Here is a 13,662-nt window from a genome sequence, read left to right as displayed (position 1 = left end):
TAGACTTGGTACATTGCACCCTCATAAGGAACTCAGAATAGGCATTTTCTTGGCTCAGCACCCATAGCACAGTGATTACAGTGCCAGCCACATGCACCAAGGGTGGCAGGTTCAAACCCGGCCCAGGCCAGCTAAACAACAATGACAACTGCAATAAAAAATAGCCTGGCGTTGTGGCGAGAGTCTATAGTCCCAGCTACTTGGGAGGCTGAGGCAAGAGGATTGCTTAAGCCCAAGAGTTTGAGGTTGCTATGAGCTGTGACGCCATGGCACTCTACTGAGGGTGACATAGTAAGACTCCATCTCAAAAAAGAAAAAAAGTAGGCATTTTCTTTAACTCAGTCCTGATGTGAATGCTGTCTGACCTAGCCGCATTTCCAGTCAGTATCTGAAATAGTTATAGATTTAAGAGCATTGATAAAAGTATCTGCTATTTTTTTAAATCAGTTTAGGCATCTGTGAAATAACCTTAAACATTGGTCTTAAAAATATGTGATGTTGTCAGAAATACTAGTCTGTAATTATGGCTTTATCATAGTAATTTTTATTTATTTATTTTTTTGTTTTTGTTTTCGAGAGAGAGTCTCACAATGTTGCCCTCGACAGAGTGCCGTGGTGTCACAGCTCACAGCAACCTCAAACTCCTGGGCTTAAGTGATTCTCTTGCCTCAGCCTCTCAAACAGCTGGGACTACAGGTGCCCATCACAATGCCCAGCTATTTTTTTGTTGCAGTTGTCATTGTTGATTTAGCAGGCCAGTCCGGGTTCAGACCTACCAGCCTCCGTGTAGGAGGTTGGTGCCGTAGCCACTGTGCTACAGGCACCTCAGTAGTAATTTTTAAAAATAAAGTTGCATTTTTGGTTATGAAGGGAGAATGGGAGAAAAGAGGAATGAGGCACTTGTACAGAGGAGGGAAAATCAGCTTTTCCTTTAGGTAGAATTATATGGGTACCTTGTAGAACATAGCTGAATCGGTCAACACATGCATTACTATCAACAATCCTCAAAATAACCCAGACGGTAAGGTGTGAACACACACACGGTCTACAGGGGACCCCAGTTGTGTGGCTCTGTGTGCATCATGTGCACCTTCTTTGTCTCCTAGTTTTGTTGATTGCAAGGAGTGTGGCCGGAAGATGCATCAGATTTGCGTTCTGCACTATGACATCATTTGGCCTTCTGGGTGAGTAATTTCCTGTGATCTTGGGAAAGGGGAGCAGTTCTGCACAAAGCCAAAGGGAGGGCAGCTTCAGCTGCTGCTACATCTCATAAGTTGTCAGCAAGAATTCAGCAATTAAGAAATGGCAGTTGGTTCTAAATTTAAGTCTTAAGTGTTTGCATGCTTTAGGAGCTGTAGAATCAAAGCAGTCTGTCTCTTTACGCTTTAATTTTATAATAACGTGATTTGAACCACCAATAAAAATCTTAATGTTACATTTTATTGGTTTGGCAACATATACTTTTGTATATAATTTGATCACACTTACTATTTTTTTGCAGCTTTGTGTGTGACAACTGCTTGAAGAAAACTGGCAGACCTCGAAAAGAAAACAAATTCAGTGCTAAGAGTAAGTTTGTGGAAGACTTGTGTTTCCTGGACTGTACATTTTAGAAACTTGTATAAGTTTTCCCAGTTTTTTTTTGGGGGGGGGGTGCCTCTCATCACATGGATTTGGAGCTCAGTTGTCAACGGTTTTTATCTGAGAAATTTTTTGTTAATACTTTGTATTTTGTTTTTCTTGCCCTTAAAGAAAATATTTGGCTTGATCCTTATATGAAGGTCCATTTTTAGGATCAGGGCATATTTTATATGAAAGTTTAGAAAGCTTAAGTATACCATAAACTCAGAGAAAGAAAATTTGTCAACACATTATTCTTAAGTGGCTTAGAACTATGATTCTTTCCCACCACACATACTCTCACTCTGGAGTAATTTTGCACCCTAGGCCCCTGTATGAGTTGCCATGGCCCAGCACATGGGTTTTGGCCCCCACTGGAGTGAGGCAGCAAGCTCTTGGACCCACTGGGAAACAGTCACCATTTGCCCAGAGACCAACAAGTCTCTAGTCTGCACAGAGACTTGTTGAGCATATCACTACAGCTGATGATGCCTGTCCATAAGTAAAAAGAGCAACCTGTCACTACCAGAAGTAACTTTTTATGTGTATACCTTGTATTTCTTTTTTGTTTTTTTGTTTGTTTTGAGACAGTTGTTTTTTGTTTTCTTGTTTTTTTGAGACAGTGTCTCTCACACTGTTACCTTGGGTGGAATGCCATGGCGTCATTGTAGCTCACAATAGCCTCAAACTCCTAGGCTCAAGTGATCCTCTTGGCTCAGCCTTCCAAGTAGCTAGAACTACAGCTGCCCACCATAACACCCAGCTAGTTTTTCTTTTTTACAGTAGAGATGGGGTTTCACTGTTGCTCAGGCTGTTATCAAACTCCTGAGCTCAAGCAATCCACCTGCCTTGGCCTCCTGGAGTGCTAGGATTACAGGTGTGAGCCACTGCACTTGGCTGACTCTGTATTTTTTAATGATAGAATTCTTGTGAGAAACTTATGATGACTAAATCTTTATGGAATCAGTTCTAAAGTACTGGATCTGCCCTCTACAGCTTACCCTTCCCAGCCTGTCTTGTGCCTGAGTTAACCAGCAAACCACACACAAGGAAACCGTCTGCAACAGAGTTCTAAAAATTCACTTGCTTGCTACTTCCTGCAGCTGTCACCTTACTCTAGCAGGACAGGTGACTGTCGTGTTTCTCAGGGCATCTCCAAAAAGAACTAGGGCTGTTTGAGGAGCCAACAGTACAAGAGCTGGACATGCAGGGACGATCACACACTGGGGGAAAGAAAAAAAAAACCACTCTATGGGCTCCACAGTAGGTTTTTTTGTTTTGGGGGGTTTTTTGCAGTTTTTGGCCGGGACTGGGTTTGAACCTGCCACCTCCGGCACATGGGGCCAGCGCCCCACTCCTTTGAGCCACAGGCGCCGCCCTCCACAGTGGGTTTTAATTAAAGTTCAAACTGTTGTTAAAATCCAGAGTTACCCTCTAACTGAGATTGCCCCTATTAAAGTCTCTTAAAATATTATTATTTGATAAACTCACAGACTATTGTAATAGTTCTCTTTAGATCAGTTTCTCAACTGAGGTGCAATTTACGTTTCGGGCCAGATAATTCTTTGTTGTGAGGGCTGTTCCTTGCATTGTAAGATTTTAGCAGCATTCCTGGACTCTACCCACTAGACAACAGTAACACCCCACCCTATCAATTATGTCGATCAGAAATGTCTCCAGACATTGCCAGATGTCTAGGGAAAGGGGGCAAGGAGTTGCCTCCAGTTGAAAACCACTGCTTTAGCAAATTCCATTCAGAGTGAGATCGCCAAAGCAATTCAGTAAGTTAGAAACTCAGTTTCCTGGGCCAGAACTTCAGTAATCAAAACAGAATTACCTAGTGAGCTAAGCCTCAGCAGTTGTGGTTGGAAGGGGCAGGAAGCAGATGTGTGTATGGCCATAGGAAAAGAACACTGTCCCAGCCCACTGCTTTCATCCTAGATCCAGAGAATGATGGAGAAAGATGCTCAGGATATTGGATGAGCCTGTGTATCTTGAATATAGAACATTAACAAGAAAGAAGGGCCTGAGGAGACCGAGTGTTGCCCCTTTGTGTGAACATGCATTGGCATAGTCTATGCCATAGTCTATAGATCACAGAATATAGATAATGTTGGCATTAAGTAAGTATTTAAAATATTTTCCAGGCTCAGCGCCTGTAGCTCAGTAGCTAGAGTACCAGCCACATGCACCAGAGCTGGTGGGTTCAAACCCAGCCTAGGCCTGCCAAACAACATTGACAACTACAACCAAAAAAAAATAGCTGGGCATTATGGTGGGTGCCTGTAGTCCCAGCTACTTGGGAGGCTGAGGCAAGAGTATCGCTGAATCCAAGAGTTTGAGCTTGCTGTAAGCTATGACACCATGGCACTCTACCTAGGGTGACATAGTAAGACTTTGTCTCTAAGTAAATAAAATATTTTCCAATTCAGAAATGGTACTGTTCAGAAATGGTACTGGAACAACTGACCGTCCATTAAAAGCCATATCCCTGGCCAGGCACAGTGGCTCATGCCTCTAACTCTAGCACTGGGGAGGCTGAGGTGTGTGGTTTGCCTGAACTCAGGAGTTTGAGACTAACCTGAGCAAATGTGAGACCCTGTCTCTACTTAAAACAGAAAAACTAGCTATGTATTCAAGACCACCTGTAGTCTCAGCTACTTGAGAGCAAAACAAGAGGATCTCTTGAGCCCAAGAGTGTGAGGTTGCTGTGAGCTATGATGATGCCATGTCACTCTACCCAGGGAGATAGAGTGAGACTCTCTGTCCAAAAAAAAAAAAACCGATTCCTGTCGCATACTATATAGATAAAATTAAATTCAGGTAAATTAAAAAGATAAAAAGTGAACAAAACAATTTTACCAGGTGGAGTTAGGGAAAGCCTTCCTAAAAAAGATACAGCCTGAAGATCAGAATGGAAAGTCCCTAAGGTCACTATAATGCATTGGGGATGAAAAAGTCAGTTGAACACCAAGAAGTGGGGGGCACAACTTAAATTTTTTATTTTCAATTTAATAATTCTGTTTTTCTGCATGTATCCTACAAAAACAGTTTGCACATATGCATAAAGACACAAAGAGGACATCATCCCACTGTACCATGTCTGGAATGATGAAAAAACAGGGACCCAGGGCTGAGTAAAATGTTACAGAAGCTAGGGAGGAGATGCTGAGGAGGAAAGACATACCCTCATGGGACTGCAAAGCTATGAACAGAACGCTTCTTTCTCCCCCAGAAAAATCGGTGTTCCTTGGGTTTTTGTTCTTGGGTGTGTATTGCCCTCCCTTCCACTGTGCCTGCCTGCACTTATGGCCTTGCTGCCCCTTAGCAGGGATGCACCCCATGCCTATGTAGTAACTAGGGGCCTTTCCTATCACAACGCAATTGTCCTATTTAAACCACTTGTTTATCTAGTACAGTTAATTTAAGTGGTTTAAAGAAAAAGCAACGATCTACTGTAAAAGATTCATTTCTTCCATTTTCTATTTAGAAATCGTACTATGTGAGGTTATCTTTCCCCAGGTGGTGGTTATTTGGTTGCCCTGCTGCAGAGCAGCCCTTCTTAGCTGTCTCTTAACTCTTTGGACAGAAGCTACCTTGTGTGGGAACAAAACTTGCTCAGCAGCTGCAAAGGGAATAGATCTTGAGAGTTTTCTCCAGGGATTTCTCCAAGAATAGATGACGCTGCCTATGAGTCCCTTTGTCCCTGGGTCCCTTTCTCAGAATGGCCATCTCAGCCTTTGAGGAGTACTACTGACTGTAGGGGTCCAGAGCATGACTGCATAGCATAGCAAAATGTCAGATCTCACATCCACTTTGCACTTATTCTTGGAGCTTTACAATTTTAAAAGTAGTACTTATTAACCCAGTTTTTCTTCTCTTACCATAATATATAAACATGACACAGATGGCCTGGTACATTGGCTACAATGTTTTTTTCATAGAGTTTTTTTATCTCTTTACTGTTGTACTTTTTTCTTTTTAGAGTTTAGGTACAACTTATCTACTCAAGAAAGCACTGACATTGGTTTGTTTATTCCAGAAAAATGAAATTTAAAAGAATAATCTTAAGTTTTCCAGACCTTCTAGACCTCAGCAAGGGCTCTTCTAAGAATCCCAAAAAGATTTACGAAGTCCGCAAAGAACAAAACTGTAAAATCCTGCTTCCATCTGTCTTCGGGGGGGGGGAAGACAAAGCTTTAGTAGTTTTCCCTTCTAGTCTTTTTTTATTTTTTAATTGAGACAGTTTTACTTTGTTTCTCTCAGTAGAGTGTTGTAGCATTATGGCTCACAGCAACCCCAAACTCTTGGGCTCAAGAAATTCTGTTGTGGCTTGGCGCCTGTGGCTCAAGTGGCTAAGGCGCCAGCCACATGCACCTGAGCTGGCAGATTCAAATCCAGCCCAGGCCTGCCAAAGAACAATGACAGCTGCAACCAAAAAAAAAAAAAGATAGCCGGGCGTTGTGGCAGGCACCTATAATCCCAGCTGCTTGGGAGGCGGAGGCAGGAGACTGGCTTGAGCCCAGGAGTTGGAGGTTGCTGTGAGCTATGATGCCACGACACTACCCAGAGTGACAGCTTGAGGCTCTGTTTCAAAAAAAAAAAAAAAAAAGAAATTCTGTTGCCTCGGCATCCCTAGTAGCTGGGACTACAGGCGCCCGCCCCAATACCCAGCTATCTTTTGCTTGTTTGTTTTGTTTTGTTTTGTTTTGTTTTGTTTTTTAGCAGTCCCAGGCCAGGTTTGAACCCGCCACTCTGGTGCATGTGGCCAGCACCCTAACCACTGAGCTACGGGTGCCCAGCCTTCCCTTCTAGTCTTTTTACCCATGTGCAGTGAGTTCTCTGTACAGTAATAATTTTTTACCTCCAGGTAGCTCCCGCCCCAGAGCAGGTGGGGAGGGGAGAAAAAAGAGCCAGCTCAGGAAAGGCTGTCCCCCCTTGGAGCTCGGAGACTTCAGTTAAGGTGATTGGTAATCTCAGCCAGATTTAGTGACTGACACAATGTCTATCCTGCCTCCAGACAATTGGAGTACTCATGAAGCTGCAAGGAGTATTTGGCTATTGCTTAATTTAGTCAGCCCTGGAATATCCTGTGCTCATTTTAGACCTGATAGTAGAGACTCTCCTTAGAACTGGGCAGAGGTGTCACCTAGCACACGTGCATCATCCCTTCCCTCCTGGAAAAGTAGCAGTAAGTTCCCCATTGATATTAGAAGTCCTGGCATGTGTTTCTGGGGGCCGAAAGCGGTCTGGCTGGTAGAGTCTCCAGGAGACTCCACTCTGTGGAGTGGTGCTAGCGCAGAAGCTGTGGAGCATCGCTGCCTCCTCCTGTCCAGTGGTTGGGGTGGGGTAGGCACTGCTTGGGCCCTCTTGTGCCTGGCTCCCTGTCACATTTAGGGCCACCTCTATGGCTTTTCTGTCCCTTACTATTAAAAGAAGATTCAAGTATCTGGGCATGTCAAAACTGTTTTCAGGGTGCCAAGTACCTACAGCTTTCTTATAAAAAACTCAGATGAGATACTGTCTATGTTTGGAGAACATTAATACTTTACAGTATCTGACTGTGCATTGAAGAAAGATGGATTCTGTTAGTCTCAGCCACTGTTACAGTAGCCCTTCCACAGGCCCCTCATCTGCTTGTTCTGGACTTTTCTAGGGCTGCAGACCACGCGATTGGGAAACCATTTGGAAGATCGAGTGAATAAATTTTTGCGGCGCCAGAATCACCCTGAAGCTGGGGAGGTGTTTGTCAGAGTGGTGGCCAGCTCCGACAAGACCGTGGAGGTCAAGCCTGGGATGAAGTCACGGTTTGTGTGCTGTCTCCTGAGATACTACAAGCCCAGCACCTACCAGGGCCTGCTCTCTACCGGATGCTTCAATTTGATCCCCTTATGACTTTACCATGGCTAGTGCATACAGTTGGGCCCTCTTTAGCCTCAGTTTCACTTTCTGTAGTTTCAGTTACCCAAGGGATAGTACAGTAAGATATTTTGAGAGAGCGAGAGAAACACCACCACGTTCACGTAACATTTAGTACAGTATGTTATTCTATTTTATTATTGTGGTTATTCTTAATCTCTTACTGTGCCTAATTAATAAATTAAACTTTATCCTAGGTATGTACATGTAGGCAGAAACATGGTATACACAGTGTTGTGAGGTATCCATCATTTTAGGAATCTGCAGGTGGTCTTGGAAGATGTCCTCTATGGATAAGTGAGGACTACTATATGGCCAGTTCTCTTAGAATCCCATACAATTCCCTGGTAATTGACATAGTCTCAGAATCAGATCCCAGTATTGAGGCTTTGTAGGCCAGTGGGCAGAGCTCAAGGCCATAATCCCAAGAGGCGGTCACAACTTTAGCTCCGCTGCACTGACCAGGTTTAGAGTAACAGATCTAGCTTGGAAACTTCAGTCTCTGTCTTTTATTTCAGATTTGTGGATTCTGGGGAAATGTCTGAATCTTTCCCATATCGAACCAAAGCGCTCTTTGCTTTTGAGGAAATTGATGGAGTGGATGTGTGCTTTTTTGGAATGCATGTCCAGGAATACGGCTCTGATTGCCCACCTCCAAACACAAGGTACCCCATCTCGTTCCTGGCTGCAGTCATTCCAGCTGTTATGTTACAGCAGACCATGGCTCTAAGTGTCTTAGAGGAACCAGTGTAGTTTATTTAGTACTAGGTTAAAATACATTAAGCTGCAAGTAACTAACCAAACTAGTTAGTTTTGTTTTCCACTAAACTGATGGGAAGTAAAGGTTTGACTATGATAAGCATACGTTGTGTTGTATGTATATGTCACAGTCTTATCCTTGTCTCTGTCTTACCTAAGGCAGGTAGTCCTCCAGAGCCTAGGGTGGGGACAGCTTGATACATCTGTACAAGGGAACCTATCTAGTGAGAAGGACCTGAAAGTAGCTTTCTTGGTTTGCTCTGATCTATCATGACTCTTCATGTTGCATACTGCCATCCCTTCTTTTGTTCAGCAACAAAAACTGATTTCCGTTTCCCTTGGTTGGTAGTGTGGTCAGTGATTGGAGTTTTGTCACATTCTATTGGTGGCCAGGATAAATACTACCAGAACAAACCTACTTCTGGCTGGGTGTTTTGGATGCTTATGGGGATACCTACCTGGATTAAAAACACACCTCCTTCCCCACCCACAGGCGTGTGTACATCTCTTATCTGGACAGTATTCATTTCTTCCGGCCTCGCTGCCTCCGGACAGCTGTTTACCATGAGATCCTTATTGGATATCTGGAGTATGTGAAGAAATTGGGGTGAGTTTGAATTAAATTATTCAGAACTTATAAAAACTTTTTTTTTTTTTTTGCTGTGTGTTTATTTTGTGAAATGCTGAGTATTTTTCTCAAGTTTTTCAAGTTTTATGTGCTTTTACACCTTGAAATAATTCAGTAGTCTCCAAAAGCCCCCTTTTCAGATGCCCCAGACCAGGGGTCCTCAAACTTTTTAAACAGGAGGCCAGTTCACTGTCCCTCAGACCGTTGGAGGGCTGGAGTGTGGGCCCCGGGATGAGTCAGCTGCCAAGCAGGACAGGCAGCAGCAGCAAAAACACCCGACGGGCCTGATAAATGTCCTAGGCGGGCCGCATGTCATGGGCCGTAGTTTGAGGACACCTGCCCCAGACCCTGAAACATCTGGTCCAGTCTATGCTGCCACCTCCTCCCTGCCTTTACTTTTTTGTCATTGTTTTCCCATTTGAATCTTTTTTCTTTTTTAATTTTATTAAGGCAAAAATTACATATCAGAAATTTATCACCTATTTCAGGCACACAATTCAGTGTTTTTTAGTAACTTTTCTGAATGGTGCAGCCTGATCACTGTAAGACAGTGTCAGAACATTTGTATCCTCCCCTGCAAGATCTCTGGGTGCCTCTTCTCTGGTAATCCATGACCCAGCTCTGTCCCAGGCAACTGATAATTGACTTTTTGTCTGTATGAATTTGTCTTTTCTGGATACGTCTTATAAATATCTTCCTTCAGTGTGTGCTCTCTTGAGTTTGGCTTCTTTTTCTAACACTTTTATACTCAAGATCAGTCACATTCCTTCTATAAACTTCAGAAGGTTAGAGGTGTTTGATCAAAGTGCCTTGAACAGAATGAATAAGATTCATATTGACATTAATCCCTTAGAAGTGCTCATTTGAGCTGGATTGACAGTGCACAGGAAGAAGTAGGTAGATGGCAGAGCACCTGATTCTTATGTGCCTATATGAGTGTCATGTTCACAGGCTCTTCAGTGAAGCTACGGGTTTCCTCTGCAACCTCAGCCCTGCCCTGTTTGCACACCAGCATGTTTCAGGGTGGGCCCAGGCTTGCTCCTTTACCCCTCAGCATGCCAGTTAGGAACCTCTCTTAGTGTCTTACAAGTTCTGCCATGAGTATTACGGCTATTTCTGTTTTCTTCTTTATAGTTACCTGTCTCCTCACTTTAGTCCCTAGTTCTCAGCTAAGGACTGACGTCAGGTTCAGTTTCACTGACACTTTCATCTGACTGATGTGAATGTATCCTGCAGGTATGTAACAGGGCACATCTGGGCCTGTCCCCCAAGTGAAGGAGACGACTACATCTTCCATTGCCACCCCCCTGATCAAAAAATCCCAAAACCAAAACGGCTGCAGGAGTGGTACAAAAAGATGCTGGACAAGGCATTTGCAGAGCGCATCATTCATGATTACAAGGTACCCAGCACTGAAGGATGTGGTAGCTTTTGTCACAATTGAGTGAAATATATTTGTGTATCTTCCTCTCATATCCACATACTTTATAATTATGTTCACGTAAAAGGATTAGAAAGCAAAAAGACAAAACTTTAAAGTCTAAATGTGGAAGCATTTTCTGTAGTCCTATCAGAATTTTTATTAGGTCATCTGAGAGCCTATTTAAATTGGCTGGTGTTGGTAACCCAGGCAGCATGTGTGTGGACCCTGTATCTTACTGCTGTGCTTTGCTCACTCCCAGGACATTTTCAAACAAGCAACTGAAGACAGGCTCACTAGTGCCAAGGAACTGCCTTACTTTGAAGGTGATTTCTGGCCCAATGTATTGGAAGAGAGCATTAAGGAACTAGAACAAGAAGAAGAGGAGAGGAAAAAAGAAGAGAGCACAGCAGCCAGTGAAACCACTGAGGTACAGACCCTCTTCCAAGCCCTGCTGCTTGTGTGTCCCTGTGGAACTACAGGAGGTGGCACCCAGGCTGTACTTAGGGTGGCAGGTGGGAAGCATGTGTGCTGCTAGGTTTTTTTCTGTGGTGATATTTTCATTCACACATGTGTAGCATCACCATCTGCAGCAGAGGGGCATTTGCAGGCAGGCAGAGGTATAGGCTCTGGGATTTCCACATAGGTCATGCTCTCGATGGGTAGGGGATAGCTTAGACCTGGGGAGCAGAGAGGAAAGGGCAAACAGAGATAGCACGTGGCACAGTTAGGAACTAAGTTGCTGATTCAAAAGGGTACTTGAGGGGGCTACCAGGCCTTGCCCCTGTTTTGTAGCAGCTCCTCATCTAGTGTCTGTGCCTCCTCCACTCAGCCTGCTGCTAAGCACTGCACCCACTGGGTAGCACAGAGTGAAAGGAATACAGCTCCATCCTGGCCCCTATGGGTAGAATAAACAAGAAGACACAGACACATCTGTAGTCTGGTTTGAGGGAGCATTGGGAGCCCCAGGAAAAGAGGGTTTGAGGGAAGGTCGTGTTGGGTGGTGTCTTGAGACCTACCCACCACAGAATATGGCAGGGGAAGGACCTTACAGGCAGTGGGAAGAAGTATGCTTTGTTTAGAACTGTGAAGCTTTTGCAGCTGTGCAAAGAAGAGGTGATGGTGGCAAATTCAGTTCGTAGCAGCAGACTCATGGAAAGTATATGATTAACTTTGAGAGTAGCAACCCCAGAACTTGAGACAGATCTCTGGCTTGTGAGGAAAAGCTGTGAGTTGCGGTAACTCCTGTGAGTCAGTGTTGCTACCAGGAACTTCCCTGAGGAACCTGGGGCTAGAGGTGCCAGAACCAGCTGAGGAGGTGTTGCTGTCATCTGCCTCTTTGCATCCAAGAAGAAGGACAGGAGATAGACCTCTGGCAGTTTGAGTGGTATCTAAAGCTTAGGCACAGGCTGCTAAGAGTATATACTGCTCATATCCACACTCAGGACACAAGTGATTATTGAGTGGCTGCCAGAGTGAGGTTCAGAGTGTGTCGCTTGCAGGATGGTCCTCAGACTGTAGCAGAACAGAGAAAGGAAAGACCAGGGTGTGGCACCATTTTGTGTGCCAGGTGGTTCCCAAGAAGAGCTCTAGGACTATCACTTTTCTTACTTCCTCTTGCTGAGGCCTCTACCCATACTCTGGAGTGAGGCTGGTCCTCACTGGTGTTTAGTGAGGTGGATTAATATTTGAGAAGTTCCTCCTCCTTGGGGTGATTCAGGAGGACATCCAGAGGCCTGCATTCAAGCCGGCATCAGAAGGGCAGGCGGGATTTCAGTGGCTAACTTGAAGTTCAGCATAAGAAAGGTTTTGATTTTGCAGAAACTGAAGTGTACAGATACCTCAGCAGAAGGTAGCCTGAGTCCAAACTGTGCATCCAGGTCTTGGTGGTAGAATTATGGCAAGGGAAAGGCATATAGGCCACCAGGTGTGGAAGCCTCTGGTGTCAGGTTAGAGTCGGTGCCCTGACTGCTGAGCTCTTAGAAATGCTCCGCAGAGCACAGGGATGCAGGCCCTACTGTGAGAGCAAGAGTGCTCTAAGGGAGATTATAGTTCTGAGCTCTGTCTCATCCAGGGTAGGTACCTCATGGCATGTCAGTGGTGGGACTGTCTAGAAGACTAAGGTGGACAAGGCCCTTGCTGGGCACCAGGACCTTACACATGATAGGAAGGGTAGGATGCTGAAGTGTTGGCAAATAGGCCTGTTTTCAAAGAGAGTCCAGCTCATAGCTACAGTAGGTGAAGACTTGCTCTCCTCAGGTCATGCTAAGACTTCACAGTGGGAGTTAACTTCAGTTATGGCCAGCACTCAGGGTGGAATACTGTTTTGCCATTAAAAATTACGGTCTCAAGTCAGGGAAATAGGAGAATGGTGTTAATTGGGAGAAAAAACAGAATGTACCTTCATATGCATAATACAAACTTTGTGAAGAAAAATTACACACACAAAGACAGAATTGGATGTGTGAAATTTAAGAAGGAAAAAACAAGATGGTATTGTTCTGGATACCAAAAAAAAAAAAAGAGAGAGAGAAAGGAACTTTATTATATGACTATATTTTCTTAAATTTCATGTAGTAAATGTTTCTCTTTTATCATTTCTTCTTTTTTCTTTTTTTTTTTTTTTTTTTAAGACAGAGCCTTCACTCTGTTACCTGGGCTAGAGTAACACCAACCTCAAACTCCTGGGTTCAAGCGATCCTCTTGCCTTAGTCTCTTGAGTATCTGGGACTACAAGTACCTGTGACCACACCTGGCTAATTTTTCGATTTTTAAGAGATGGGGTCTCGCTCTTGCTCAGGCTTGTCTCTATTTCCTGAGTTCAAGGTATCCTCCTGCCTTGGCCTCCTGGAGTGCTAGGATTACTGGCATGAGCCATTTCACTCTTTTTACAGTTTCTTAAAAATAGTTTTATTTTATATTTGGTTTGGTTTTGTTTTTTGAGACAGTCTCACTTTATAACCCTGGGTAGAATGCCCTGACATCATAGCTCACAGCAACCTCAAACTCTTGGGCTCAGGTGATCCTCTAGCCTTAGCCTCCCAAGTAGCTGGAACTATAGGCACCTGCCACAATGCCCGGGTATTTTTTAGAGACAGGGCCTCCCTCTTGCTCAGGCTGGTCCCAAACTCTTGAGCTCAAACAGTCCACCCACCTAGGCCTCCCGGAGTGCTAAGATGAGACGTATGAGTCCCTGGGCCCGGCTAAAAATAGTTTCTTAAAAATAGGGTGACAGGGCTTGGCGCCTGTGGCTCAAGCGGCTAAGGCGCCAGCCACATACACCTAAGGTGGCGGGTTCGAATCCCCAGCCCGGGCC

General features: G+C 44.3%; 1 protein-coding gene across 3 annotated transcripts in view; it reads left to right on the top strand.

Moving 5' to 3' along the window:
* Positions 1 to 13,662, top strand: part of CREBBP (CREB binding protein) — a 154,184-nt gene that overhangs the window by 133,388 nt on the left and 7,134 nt on the right. For all 3 annotated transcript variants that reach the window (XM_003790832.3, XM_023513741.1, XM_023513742.1), the window contains exons 22-28: positions 1,107 to 1,184; positions 1,502 to 1,569; positions 7,277 to 7,427; positions 8,058 to 8,204; positions 8,792 to 8,905; positions 10,163 to 10,328; positions 10,609 to 10,776. In XM_003790832.3, coding sequence (XP_003790880.1) covers positions 1,107 to 1,184; positions 1,502 to 1,569; positions 7,277 to 7,427; positions 8,058 to 8,204; positions 8,792 to 8,905; positions 10,163 to 10,328; positions 10,609 to 10,776 — 892 coding nt within the window. The remainder of the gene's footprint in view (positions 1 to 1,106; positions 1,185 to 1,501; positions 1,570 to 7,276; positions 7,428 to 8,057; positions 8,205 to 8,791; positions 8,906 to 10,162; positions 10,329 to 10,608; positions 10,777 to 13,662) is intronic.

The sequence above is a fragment of the Otolemur garnettii genome, unplaced genomic scaffold (genome assembly GCF_000181295.1).
Source record: "Otolemur garnettii isolate 467f Iridium unplaced genomic scaffold, OtoGar3 scaffold00044, whole genome shotgun sequence".
Lineage (NCBI taxonomy): Eukaryota > Metazoa > Chordata > Mammalia > Primates > Galagidae > Otolemur > Otolemur garnettii.
Note: the sequence above shows the minus strand (reverse complement) of the source record. Positions and strands in the feature narration are given on the sequence as shown.